This window comes from Trachemys scripta, chromosome 5 (genome assembly GCF_013100865.1).
Source record: "Trachemys scripta elegans isolate TJP31775 chromosome 5, CAS_Tse_1.0, whole genome shotgun sequence".
In the NCBI taxonomy this organism is placed as follows: Eukaryota; Metazoa; Chordata; order Testudines; family Emydidae; genus Trachemys; species Trachemys scripta.
Window position 1 is genome coordinate 121,344,312 of NC_048302.1, and position 14,678 is coordinate 121,358,989.

General features: G+C 40.8%; 1 protein-coding gene and 2 long non-coding RNA genes across 4 annotated transcripts in view; 2 read left to right on the top strand and 1 right to left on the bottom strand.

Annotated features, from left to right (window-relative positions):
• The window catches only part of MXD4 (MAX dimerization protein 4), a 48,497-nt gene extending 43,730 nt beyond the window's left edge, over nucleotides 1-4,767 (top strand). For both annotated transcript variants that reach the window (XM_034770717.1, XM_034770716.1), the window contains exon 6: nucleotides 1-4,767. In XM_034770717.1, coding sequence (XP_034626608.1) covers nucleotides 1-149 — 149 coding nt within the window. In that variant the 3' untranslated portion in view covers nucleotides 150-4,767.
• Nucleotides 2,469-14,678, bottom strand: part of LOC117877581 — a 14,869-nt gene continuing 2,659 nt past the window's right edge. The window contains exon 2 of the long non-coding RNA XR_004645764.1: nucleotides 2,469-2,727. This is a non-coding gene — a long non-coding RNA (uncharacterized LOC117877581). The remainder of the gene's footprint in view (nucleotides 2,728-14,678) is intronic.
• On the top strand, nucleotides 9,961-10,697 carry LOC117877582. The gene is made up of 2 exons (XR_004645765.1): nucleotides 9,961-9,993; nucleotides 10,628-10,697. It is a non-coding gene; the product is annotated as an uncharacterized LOC117877582 (long non-coding RNA).

Genomic DNA, 14,678 nt, shown 5'->3' on the forward strand with positions numbered 1-14,678 from the left:
AAGTAGACATTGAAGGAATGGAATTTACACCAGGTGAAATGGACAGTATTGGAAGTGCCAGTGATGTTGAAGACCACTACAGTTTGCAAAGCAGTTCAAGTGATGGTGGCTATACACATTCCCGCAGACTTAATGCCAGGCTCTCATAGTGCCTGAGTTTCCAATTCAGCTCAGGACCATCTAACTGAAGCACTTATAGAAGAAAATTCCAGAGGTGTCAACTGCCACTCTTCCGGGAAACCCCAACCACAGCACTCTGAAATGGAGGTTTTGTACCCACGATTCCCTGCACTGTAACCACAATATTCGATATTGTAAATCATGGTTTTGCTGCAGAGAACTGTGGTTAGGTACAGTTGTGACTTAAAGCTAGCTTGATGTAGCCATACTGCAAATTTTAAAAAATCATATCATTCCATGCAAGAAGTATTAAAATCAAACTGTTGGAAGCATATGATGGCATAAGGAAGTTTAATAAGAAAATCATTTTGATTTTGCAGAAACCATTTTCAAATATTGAAGAATAAATGCAATCTATGATGTGTTAGTGATTCAAATCTATAAAAATTCAACTACTTTTTTTTCTTGTTTTTTTTTCTTCATGAAAAATTATTAATGCTTTATAACAGGCTGTAGAGTATAAATTCTTTTACTAGTTGTGTTTGAGAGAGGCAGACAGAAAAAATCTCCAAATCTCAGATGATCTTTAGAAAAAAGATCGTATTAACAAGTCACTACTGTACTTCAAAATGGGGAGGAAAAAAGCCAGCTCTAATAATGACTTCATGTGGAATGATCTCAACTTTCTTTTGCTTTTTGCAATCAGCATCCAACCAGCAGCAAATCATTCTCACCATGATAACAGAGCTAGCACAAAGTAACACTGGAGTGTTAACCTGTTATTATGGAAGAGATGACTTTTGAAACATTTCGGTATTTTTGTAAAGAATACAGAGCTCAAATGATCCAGATTTTGATAATTAAACCTCTCCTTACAAGGAATGTTTGCTAATGTTTCTTTTTTCCTATTTATAGCTGCCAATACATTTTTATGGAAGGCATGGCTTATAATTACAGTATTCAGCTAGAGGATAATTAATCATTTTTTCTTCTTTTGCACGCTATAATTGCATTTTCTATTCTTAAATAAAGTGCAAAAAAATAAAGTGTATGCTGTAAAACAGCAAAGTTTATTTAGTACTCATCAAGCTGTTCAGAACATATTTACCCAAATTGTAGCAATACTACGAAGATGTATTTTAATACAACATTGGCTTAGTGAAGTCATTAGAGCTTGGCTTGCTGGGTAAGAAAAATGGACCAGTCTTTGCATTATCTGTATAAAGAAGGTCTTTTAAAAAAAAAAGAAAAAAAAAAGAAACGAAAAAAAGCTAGAAACACTTCTAGAGAAGTGATTTTAGCAAGTGTAGTCTATATTTCCTGTAAGAGATTTTGTATTATATTTTCCTAAATGTTCTCATTTACTTGTATAGGGAGGGGAATGGTACAGACCCAAACCAGAGTCTCAGGGACTCTTCACCCTTGTCATATTGTGCCTTGGTGACCATTTATGTATGTCTCTCCTTTTTCATTGTTTAAAGGCAACTAAGCTTTGTTTCTTTCAAGACCCTCTGTTTGAATGGTCAGTTGTCCATCTTATTACAAATGAAGCACTGAGAGTTATAAATCCTCTCACATCCAATCCGGGTGTCTTTTTAGTACAATTATAAAATTAGGTTTTGGTGAGAGGGTTATAACCATTAATTACATTATACTTCATAGAGGCCCTCCCTTTGATTCTTCAGCACACAGATCTACATTTTGTTAGCTTTTTGAACCAGGGTCTCTGTGAGACCAATATTAAATGGGTATGGAAACAAATGTATTGTATAATGCTATAGGATATCTAACTGTGGTACCATTTTAATATTCAAATATAAAAAACTCATGACATACTGACCATAATGATCAAAACAAAGATTCAGTTGTTCTTTCAACATTAGACATATGTGCCCTCCCTTTGGCTTTTACAAGAGAGTAGAAATATGAATACATTTTGTGGCAGCTTACAATCCTTGTTTGCACTCTTGCTTACTGCTTGGAACTTGCCAACAAGGAAAATGTATACTTTTAATTTACATAACCTAATTTATGGCCACCTGTACTTTGGCTTTAGGGAGGGGCCTAAGGTTATAAACTCTGGCAGCTGAATAATAAAAAACAACAATTAACCTTTTCTGTGATGCAGGTTTTGGTATTATGTTATACACCTTTGCATATTACTAAAATCCTCATTGTTGGGGAAAACACACAGCAATATACTCATTGTGTGTAGCTGACAAGCAGCAGAAATTACTAGCTCCTTTGGTGCATATGTAACTAATTTCCAAATCTGGAAAAATTAAGTGTTTACTTTAACACACGACTGTTAACAGGGGAAAAAAAGGCTAGTATATTGTTGCTGTTCATTTATTATATAATGAACACATTCATTAATTGTAAAGTGTTTCCTTTCGTGACAAGCAGCTCTTGCACAGAACCTCCTAATAAAAAGAGATTTGAAACTCACAGAAGGAGAGTAGAGATTTTAAATCCAACATTGTTGTACCTTATGTTGATCAGAAGTTCTCCTTTTAAAGATGAATGTGCTAATTTAATGAGTTCTTCCACGCTGGGTATCCATGGCTTTGTAGATCTTATATTTTCAATAAAAATTACTCCAATAATCTGAATGGAAATAAAAAGGGTTTTATTTGTTTTTACTCTTTTGCATATTATTATGGTAACCATTATCAAGACAAAGAAAGATGGTATCATTTTCATGGAGTGTTTGTCTTAATTAAAGTCTGATGTAATATGACACTTTCAGACATGGGACCCATTCCTGCAAATCCTTCCTTATAGTAGTAGCCCCATTGAAGTCAATGGCACAACTGATGTACTATTTGCATGAGTAAGGTTGTGCAGGATCAGGCCAGTAGCCCAAACATATCAAAGTGCTAACAGCTCTATCCATCTCCCTTTGATTTCTGTGGTGATGGATGGATTCCTGTGATTCTGTTCCAAAACATTATTCTCCACCCTATTCAGCAGTGTTATTAATTATGACATTACCTTATGGCATGGCAACTAGGGATGAATAGTTTCCTGTTTTGCTTTGTTTTTTAAATAATTTTAAGGTGGATGTTTGTCATTTGTGTGTGTGTAATTATTAGTGTTGCGATCAAAACAGTACAGCAAAAAAGGGAGGGGGGATGGGAGAGAGATATTTAATCATTTTCTTGGAGTAACTGCACCTAATCCAATCATCCTGCCATGTTGTGTTATAATGTTTTTAAAATTGAGAATATCACATTTCTACGTTTCTTTCTTTTGCACTTTCTAAATGGGGAAAGTTGTGAGGTCTGTAGGAGTATGAGGCTGGAGCTTCTCTCCCATGGAACAAGGCCTGGAGAAAATTGCCATAAAGTTCTCTTTGCAGAATTTTCTCAAATTGTTCCATAAGGAGATGAGGAGGTTGACTGCTCTCCTACCCATGGAACAAGGAGGAAATTCTGCCGTCAGAACCTGCAGGTCCCAAGGTATCTACAAGAGGCCATGTCCCAGCCAGGATCTACACTTGTGCTGGTGCCTACTGTTCATCACCTCCTCAGCTCAATTTGGGTCATGTTGTGAGTATTTTCTGTACCACTGCCTGGGTGGGGCTATGAAAATGTCAAATCAGCTTACGGTAGCATTAATTTTTTTCAGATTCCCCACAAGATTTAGGGGGACAATGCATGTCACCTACTCCATCCTACCCTTCCCAGCTGTTTCCACAAATTGATGGATGGCTAACCAACCTACCCCTACCCCTCCCTTTTTAGAAGACTAAGATCTGTGCAAGATCTGGATACTATATTTCCTTATGCAAAGCTCCTACTGACTTCAATGTGAGTTTTGCCACAGTGAATGCAGGAATGGGCCAAAAAAACAAAACAAAACAAATCAATGATAGAGCTAAAGTTTATGTCTGGTATTTACAAGATACTAAATGTTAATTTCTTATTGTAAAACTTTCTTCAGATTTGGAAGTATTGTCTGCTAGGACCTGGTACAACTCATATTTAAGTTAAAGAAAAGACTCTCACTGACTTGAATGGGTACTGGATCAAGCATATCAACTGCAACTTAATTTTTTTGCAAGCAGGTAGTTTGTAACAATCTAGAGAGTACATATGAGAAATGGAGAATTTTTTGTTTGATAAATATTTACATGGTTTTTATTTTCTTCTTACCACAAGTTCTATCAAACCAATGTTATTTTAGTATTTTCAGTTAAAATGATGAAGTAATTAATCACAATGTTTTAAAAAAATGGTAAAAGATTGTGTGCATGTGAGTTTGGTCTACAAGTGTGCTCTTGTCTGCTACACCAAAGCTTGCTCAACTGTGGAATACAGTCCCCAGTTCATTTGTAGTTGTATAAAACAGCATATACAGGTAGGACAAGTGATCATTTGACCTTTTTATCAATGTTAAATCAATTATTAATCTATTTAATTACCACTGGTTTTTCTTCCTCAAAGGCCATTTCCATACACAAAATAAAACGTTTCTCAATTACAAACCCAGCCAGCACAAACACTGAACAAAGGATATTAATTTTATACACTTGTTTTGTGAAGACATTACCTTATTAATGTTTAAAAACCAAATTTGAGAATCCTTCTTCATTATATTTATTTACTGCTAGAGGCCAGCGCCTTGTGTTTAAAAAAAAAAAAAGTGTCAAAACATTCAATCCATCGATAATGCCTTTCCAAAATTGAATGCAATGACTATCAAGCTACTTTAGATTTATTTTTTTTAAAGGAGAGCTGCTTTCACTATAAAATAAAACAGGTAAAATTATCAGCTATGAGAGACATTTCACCAACAATGAATGTGTGTTAATGTGGTTTGTGAATGAAAGGCAATATTCCTAATTGATAGCTCCAAAAGAAATATCTAAGTTATGTGTACTATGGAACTGCTTAAAATGAAGGGAAAGTATACAGTGGGAACTGCTAGAAACCATTTGATCATTTGGGCCTGTCATTATCTTAAATTCTAGAAATGAATCCCAACAAAGATTCCTGGTGACCCAAGTACACCTATAGAAACCTTGGTAGTGAATCATAGTGAAGGCAGTCTAACTTCAGCCTTCAACTTTGCATAGGTAATGTGGGTATAAAATATGGTGACATTCAATGCATGCGGTTTAAAGGGTCTGTGCAATAACAAGTCTAAATGGCTGATATTTCACTACATGTGAAGTACATGGTAGGCACCGAAAAAGAGCCTCCTGTTGTGGAGGTTATGTTTCTGGTGAAATTCTAGAGGTGTACTGGGTGCGTTCTGTGCCAGAGCCATTGGAATATATATCTGAAAAGGAACGCTTCATAGCTTCTAAGATGTATTATATTGTAAAGATTCATTTGTACACACGTACATGGTGCTTGCTACGCTGTGTAGCACACACTGAAAGTATTGTGTTATATCATTCTTTCATTGTAATATAAATACAATTTTTATACCTGAGATTTGTGGTGGTTTTCAGTTTTAATTTTTTCTTCTTTCATCATTTGTTTTGTGTGTGTGCTTTTCCTTTTCCTTGCAATTCATTTCACACAGGGTTAACAAACATTTTATAAAAAGCTCATTGGGTGTTCCCCTCACTAAAAGACCCTTGCAAGTCTTCATGGTTTGGAACTAACACTCAAAGTTCTCTGCTAAATATACTGGCCCAAATAAAAATGCTACCTAATTCCACTTTAGTCAATAGCATTACACCAGGCCCATTATTTTAAAAGAGTTGATATTTTTTTTTCTTCTTAACACAGATGCCCAGAACTACCCTAGAATATGCATACCAATGCTGTATTTGTATGAAACCAAACCAAACTAAAAAAACCCAAAACATTAATTTCTGCTCTAAATATGAAGAAAATATAACTTCAATTAAAATCATTCCATCTGTATGCAAGGTATAACCAAAATGAGGCGTTAACACGGCATAGAAAGCATTGTTTGACTAAAATGTGTTTTACTAAACTGAGCATAGAGCTCATACCAAAAGTGGTAGATATCCTGATTAAAAACTGAGAATTTGGCCTGCTAATATGAGAATAAAAAATAAATACAGCAATTTAACAACCAAAAGCACATTCGTTATATCATTTCATATTGAATCGGTATTCAGCAATATGATCTCACTTGTCTTTGATCCATAGTGAGTGCTTCTTACCTATATTTCTTATACAGGTTTATGAAAGATTTATTTCAATACATCATAATTTAGGTTTTAACTTGTAATGAATCACAAGAAATTTGTCAAATTGCCATTAGCTTTGATTCAGATCAGTTGTGTATTAGACTGAGAGTCTATGTTCTGCTGTAGAATCACTAAAGATTCTTGCACAAAACATAAGGGACTCTTCACAAACTATTCTTTCAGTAGAGCTTTGAAAATGCAGGTGATGCAGAATGGGTACAAATGGCAATTTGGCAAATTACTAGATTATAATAAATAAATCTGTTTAATAGAAAAAGGGATTTAATCATCTTAATTTGTTATTTTGACCTCTGCATATTTTGAGGCAGTATTAAGGTTAGGTGAGTAGTGTAGGACAGCTGTGGTAATAATGAGTAATGAAATATAATGTGACAATACTTTCATAAACAGTGTGTAGTTTGTGGATTGTACAGCCCTAATCTTTTAATGTATTAATAATTTGTTTTCTTTACATTTAGAGTAAGTTTGATCTGCCAATTAATGGTAGGCTGTTTCACTGGTTAAATATTAAAGTGTCCATAACTTTGAAGTATTTATTAATTGGGCAAACATGCAAATGAAACATTTTATACCATTGTACAACTCAATTTAAATTTGAGAAAGAACCGTAGATGGTAGATTAGTCTCATGATGATGTAGCCAACAACTTCTTTTAGAATAACCAGTTTACAGGGGTTTTAGTGCAATGTTTCAACTGATTCGCTCCAAATTCTATGCTACCTATACCTTTTGTAATAACCCTCTCAATTCCACAATCCTTTTCAGTTTCAAAGGATAGTGGTCCTGGGACCTGTCTGCCCCCAGGTGATTATGGATTGATGAGTGAGCTAGGACTGGGGACCGGGGCTGGGTCAGTGGGGTAGGGGCTTCTTTCCTTTTGTCCATGAAGTGCTCAGCTCCAAGACAGAGTAAGCAGCACTGCAGGAGGCTAGAAAGCCATCTCCACACCTTTTTGCAGTGCCACTTCTCTCATCCCCCTCACTGGGAGGGTGGGGAAGAGCTACTCTGCAATTTGATACAAGCAGAGCCAAGAAACAGAAGGGAAGGGGCAAGAGAGCAAGTTACTCTTACCATTTTGTGCCCTGGCTCCTAGTGTGTGTTACAGAAAACAGTCAACTTCTAATGAACAAAGACCACTTAGAGATAGCTAAAATTATTTTTGATTAGCCCAGCTATAGGCTTTACTCTAAACAGGGTCCCAGAGATTAACCCTCCAAACAAGCCAACTTCATGCATCATGCATAGTAATTACACTAGCTAAACCAGTATCATGGATAGTAAGAGGTAGACAGTATAAATAAATAGGGACCTGAAGAAAAAATAGAACAATATAAATGATGCCATAACACCTCTCCATTTTTCTATGTACTCATTTTTAGAGCCAAATTTTGCTCTCTTACATATCAGTATAAATTAAGAAATTATCTCCAGTTTTACACTAGAGTCTGGCTTTCTCAGTTTTTTTTTAGTTTCTCAGTACCATTCTAAATGGTATTGGTAAATATCTGTTACACAAAAAAGTTTGTTTAATTCAACTGCACTAATGTTTCAGGTTGGAAATCAGCAAACCCAATATAAAATATCAGCACACATACTTTGTATATGAAAATTTGTATCCAACAGCGCTCAAGGAAAATAGTAAGTGCTATGATATTTTAGCATCACCAGAGACTCAGCATTGAATCTCTATTGTTCCTTAGATTTTGCTTTTGGTTTGGTTGCCAAACTGTTTTACATAGTAAATGTATCATTATAGAATTGTTAGAGACCTCTTAGAAGAGCTACATTTATAATGAAAATGAATCCACATAACAATGACGTGTTCTGCACACCACATTACCAGATAATGACTAATACAGCAAGGATCTGCTTCAAGGATTCCTTAACTACTGCTGTTTGCCTGAAGTTACAAGCAGATGTGGCTGTGAGCAAGAGTGATAGCACTTCTGTTTGAAAAGGACTGCTGGGACAAATGCAAAAAAATAAGTTGCTAAATAGTTACAAATGAGTTCAAAATTTTTATTTCAATGCTTTTGTTTCAGCTGCTATTAACCACTGTTTTGCATAGCAAAAATTTGAAAGCAACAAAAAGCCAGCCTTCAATGAGATAATGGTAAGCAATCACAGAAATTGCTCTCATCTAGCACTGAACAAAGTACTTTATTAGAATAAAGAAAAGTATTATTCCTAAACCTACTTTCTCTTTCCAATGCAGAGCATCTACCTTGGACTTTCCCCATCCCCTTGCCTGCCTAGTTTCCCGCTGCAAGTTAAATGAAAACAATACACACGCCTTGCCTTCATATCTGCTACCCATTTTTATATCCTCACCCTTTTTTCAAAGGCAATAATGGTTGACAACTTTTCTTTACAAACGTCAGTGAAGATCATTTATGAGACTTGGAATGGAAATAAGAACACATAGTGGTTTTGCAATTGTATCCTATTAGACTGGGAGCTTAATGAAGAAAAATCTCATTCCATGTGCAAGTTAGTGACAGAACAGTAAGGAAGGTGTCATTTGGTTCATAAAAATCTACAGGACCATAATTTCAATGGTGGGAGAACTCGCTCCCCCCTTTCCGCCCCCGCCACCCCGCTCCAAGATCCTCCACCGGATAGAAATTCTGATAATACAATGTCATTGGAAATGGCTCAAGTGGGGTATCAACTTTCTCATACAAACACAATGGTAACAAACATGGAAAACCTAGAACTATTACTTGGAGACATATGAGAAAATGTTTAGAAGTCAATTGTTTTAAATTATCCTTTAACACGTAGGCCTTGGCTACACTTGAGAGTTACAGCGCAATAAAACCACCCACAGCGCTGTAACTCACTCCCCGTCCACACTGGCAAGGCATGTACAGCGCTGCTTGTACTGCACCTCCCCGAGAGGAAAAAAGAGTATTGCGCTGCCGCTGCTACGCTGCGGCGTCAGTGTGGCCGCCCAATGCGCTCTGATTGGCCTCCAGAAGTATTTGGCAGTATCCCACAATGCCTGTTCTAGCCACTCTGCTTATCAGTTTGAACTCTTCTGCCCTGGCCTCAGGTGACCAACCGTCAGACCCGCCCTTTATATTCCCCAGGAATGTTAAAAATCCCCTTCCTGTTTGCTCAACCAGGTGTGGAGTGCTATCAGTGAATCTTTCCAGGTGACCATGCCTCCATGTGCCAAACGAGCCCCAACATGGAGCAAGGCGAGTTGCTGGACTTCATCAGTGTTTGGGGGGAGGAAGCTGTCCAGTCCCAGCTGCACTCCAGCCGTAGGAATTACGATACCTTCAGGCAGATATCAAGGGCCATGATGGAAAGGGGCCATGACTGGGATGCACTCCAATGCAGGATTAAAGTGAAGGAGCTGTGGAATGCCTACCACAAAGCCCGCGAGGCAAACCACCGCTCCGGTGCTGCCCCCGCAACCTGCCGTTTTTACAAAGAGCTGGATGCGATAGTTGGGGGTGACCCCACCTCCACTCCGAGCAACACCATGGACACTTCAGAGCGGGGGGAGGAGGAGGAGAAGGAAAGCAGGAGTGAGGGTGCTGGGGCGGGGGGAGACACCCCGGAATCCCTGGAGGCATGCAGCCAGGAGCTCTTCTCAAGCCAGGAGGAAGGTAGCCAGTCGCAGCGGCTGGTACTTGGTGGAGGACAAACAGAAGAGCAGGTTCCTGGTAAGCGGCTTTTATTTTCGGAAGGAAATTTTTCGGGAGAGGAGGGTTAGGGCTGCATGCATGCCTAGATGCGGAATAGCGCATTGATGTGGTCTATCACATCGCGGTAATCGGCCTCGGTAATCTCTTCAAAAGTCTCATCCAGAACGTGGGCAACACAGGTTTATTGGGAGAGCCACTGTGGTCCTTGTCCCAGTCAGGCTAACGTGTCTGTGCCACTGTGCCGCAAGGGGCGGGGGGACCATTGCTGCACACAGGCAAGCTGCATGTGGGCCAGGGCGGAAGCCACATTGCAGTAGAAGACCCTCCCTTGCTTCCCAGATCACCCTCAGCAGCGAGATATCTTCCAGGATAAACTCCTGTGGAAAATGTTGGGGCAGTGTTCAGTGTAGGTGCCCCCTGCAGATCTTGGCTCTCCCCAAGGCACAGAAACCCAGAGGACAGTACAGCCCTGAAACAATCAGTCCCCCTTACTCACCATTTTGGGGCTCCCGTGGGTTATGTGCATTCTCTTTGGGAAGGGAAAATTATGCTATTGTGTAGACTGTGTGTGCCCTCCTTAAGTGTGGGGGAATCATGACTGTCTGGTATAAACAATGCTGCCTCTGTTAAGTGTTGCATTTTGCCTTTACAGATGCAACCTTGAGATCTCAGCTGTCCGTGTTATCACCGGCTGACAGACTGCAAAAACTCCAGAAGAGACCGCAAAAAAGCAAAGACATGCTGCACGAAGTGATGCATCAATTTCTTACAGAGAATAAAAAAGCACAGGAGTGGAGGGAGAGTGAAAGTAGGATCCGCAAGGAAAATGCAGCGCACCGGAAGCAAAGCACGGAGCGGCTGATAAGCATCATGGAGCGCCAAGCGGACTCTATCCAGGCGCTAGTAGCCATGCAGGCGGAGCACTACTGCGCCCGCCCCCCCTGCAGCCCTTGTTTCAAAACTCTTTCCCTTGTGCCCTCATGTCACCTCCAACCCACTTTCCCCAACATCCGGGTTCTTACCACCACCAGCTGCCTCCAACATCTGTATCTTCACCAACCAGCCCTGAGAACTACGACCTTTACCCTCTGCACTCAACCCCCATCACCATGCAGTATACCCATCCTGAAGTGCAGTACTCATTGCACAGCGCTTCAGACAGGACATACGCAAATCTGTGATTGTACCGCTCCCCACCCCACCCCCTTGCCCTTTCTGATTCCCAAACAGTTGTGTTTCTTTCAATAAATGAATTTCTTTTCAATAAATGGATTTTTTGGCTTTGAAAACATTCTTTATTATTGCATAAAGTAAAAGATACCTTAAAAGATACCTTAGCCCAGGAAAGAAACAGGCACTGCAAATCAGCTTAGCAAACACAGATTCCTACTAACATTGTATCCACTGCACTTCACTCCCGTGCAGGGCACCAGACATTACTGCTGGTTTTCAGCCTCAAATTGCTCCCTCATGGCATCCCTAATCCTTGCAGCCCCGTGCTGGGCCCCTCTAATAGCCCTGCTCTCTGGCTGTGCAAATTCAGCCTCCAGGTGTTGAACATCGGAGGTCCATGCCTGACTGAATCTTTCACCCTTCCCTTCACAAATATTATGGAGGGTACAGCATGCGGATATAACTGCGGGGATGCTGTTTTCGGCCAAGTCCAGCAGCTTCCCATACAGAGATCGCCAGCAGCCCTTTAAACGGCCAAAAGCACACTCCACAGTCATTCGGCACCAGCTCAGCCTGTAGTTGAACTGTTCCTTGCTGCTGTCAAGGCTCCCTGTATAGGGTTTCATGAGCCACGGCATTAACGGGTAAGCGGGGTCTCCAAGGATCACAATGAGCATTTCGACTTCCCCTACTGTGATCTTCCACTCTGGGAAAAAAGTCCCGGCCTGCAGCTTCCTGAACAGGCCAGTGTTCCGAAAGATGCGTGCATCATGCACCTTTCCGGGCCAGCCTGCGTTAATGTCAATGAAACACCCACGGTGATCCACAAGAGCCTGGAGAACCATAGAGAAATACCCCTTCCGATTAACGTACTCAGATGCTAGGTGGGGTGCGCCAGAATAGGAACGTGCGTCCCATCTATCGCCCCTCCGCAGTTAGGGAAACCCATTTGTGCAAAGCCATCCACAATGTCCTGCACATTACCCAGAGTCACGGTTCTTCTTAGCAGGATGCGATTAATGGCCTTGCAAACTTGCATTAACACGATTCCAACGGTTGACTTTCCCACTCCAAACTGGTTCGCAACCGATCGGTAGCTGTCTGGAGTTGCCAGCTTCCAATAGCCACCCGCTTCTCCACCGGCAGGGCAGCTCTCAATCTCGTGTCCTTGCACCGCAGGGTGGGGGCAAGCTCCTCCCACAGTCCCATGAAAGTGGCTTTTCTCATCCGAAAGTTCTGCAGCCACTGCTCATCATCCCTGACTTGCATGATGATGTGATCCAACCACTCAGTGCTTGTTTCCCGAGCCCAAAAGCGGCGTTCCACAGTGCTGAGCATGTCCGTGAATGCCACAAGCAATTTCATGTCATACGCGTTACGTGACTCGCTATCATCATCGGACTCCTCACTGTCACTTTGGATCTTAAGGAATAGCTTGACTGCCAAACGAGACGTGCTGGCGAGACTCGTCAGCATACTCCTCAGCAGTTCAGACTCCATTTCCCACAGACCGAAATGGAACACAGATCGTGCTGCACAGAAACCGTTGAAAGATGGCGCCAAATGTGGACGGAAACACAGGGATTGCTGGGATGCGAAGCGATGCATCACGAGGTGTTGGGACAGGACCCAGAATGCCCCGCATCTTTCCCACAACCCATGGCGCCAGAATGGGAAGAGGTGCTCTGTGGGATAGCTATGGGATATCTGCCCATAATGCACCGCTCCCAATGCCGCTGCAAGTGCTGCAAATGTGGCCACGACAGTGCGCTGTCAGTGTGGACAGACTGCAGCGCTTTCCCTACTCAGCTGTACGAAGACAGGTTTAAGTCACAGCGCTGCATAGCTGCAAGTGTAGCCATACCCACAGATGCACCATATTTTATGTAGAGTTGCCGTTGCCATTCTAAGCACTGTTCTATTTTGTTTCGTAGAGTGAAGATCTAGTCTGTGCATCCACGCCCTTTCCGAAAACCAGACTGCTCTTTTCTGAGAACGCTATAAATTGCTTCCGATATACTGTACATTGGACTATGATCTTACACAATACTTTGCTTGGCACAGATAAAAGTGTGATACCACACCAGTTATTACAATCTCTGAGAGTTCCTTTCTTTGGTATCTTCACTATAACCCCATTGGTCCACTCATCTGGCACTTTTCCCCTTTCCCAGATTGATGTAAATAGAGGGGCCAGGATAAATGCTGCTACTTTAGGATTTAGCTTGAACAATTCTGCATTCAAGTTATCCTTGCCAGGAGCGTTCCCATTTTTTTAAGGATATGATGGCTTGAATGATCTCTTCCTTAGTTGGGATGTCTGTGTTGATGTCAAGATCTTCTTCTGCCTCCTGGATGTTTGCTTCCTCTTTAGGTGGCTCCCTGTTCAGCAATTCTTTGAAATGCTCTGTCCAGCGCATTTCTTGTTCTTTTTTAGTTGTTAGTAGGTGGCCTTGTTTGTTGCTAATGAGAGTGTTTGTTGGTGTCTGCCATTTACCACTGATAAGCCGTGTCATTTTGTTAGACGGTTCCTCGTTAACTTCTGTGGGCATATCGAATTCCTTTCCGTAAAAATCAACGTAATCAAAAGCTTCTATTTCAACTTTACATGCAGTGTTGATGACAGGGAGCTCAGTTTTGAAGTCAAAACAAGAGTATGTCAGCAGTGTGTCATGTCTGCAATCCTCTTCAACATTGCCATCGACTGGGTAATGCGGTGCACAACAGAAGACATGTCAAGAGGCATTAAATGGACACTCTTATCATCCCTTGAAGACCTGGCCTTCGCAGATGATGTCGCTCTCCTATCACATACCCAACACCATATACAAGAAAAACAACTCGACTCAATGCATTCAGCCAGCAAATTGGACTGAAAATCAACTGCAATAAAACAGATATCATGACCTTTAGTATTGCCTCACCATCACCAGTATGGATAGAGGATTATGTTCTCACCAATGTAGAAACATTCACATACTTGGGCAGCACCATCAGCCAGGACGGTGGAACAAGCCAGGACATTTGGAACAAAATCAATAAAGTCAGGAACACCTTCAGGAGCTTAAATACAGTCTGGAAATCATCAAAATACAACGCCAAAACCAAACTCAAGATTTATCAGCGCTGTGTACTTTCAACACTACCTTATAGTTCAGAATGCTGGGGAATGAGAGAGTATGACATGTCCAAACTGTCTTCATTCCATACAACCTGCTTCAGAAAAATCCTCCAAATTTTTTGTCCCAGAACAATCTCAAACCAAGATCTATTGACACAATGCAGCCAACAGGCTATGAGCACCATCATTGCTAGGAGGCATTGGACATGGATTGGCCACGTGCTTCAGATGAAAACATCACCAGAGTAGAAATAAGACTGACACCTGAAGACAAGCGAAAATGAGGCTGTCTGAAAACTAGGGTTACCATTCGTCCGGATTTACCCGGACATGTCCTCCTTTTCGCGCTAAAAATAGCGTCCGGGGGGAATTTGTAAAGCACTCACAATGTCCGGGATTTCCCCCTCCC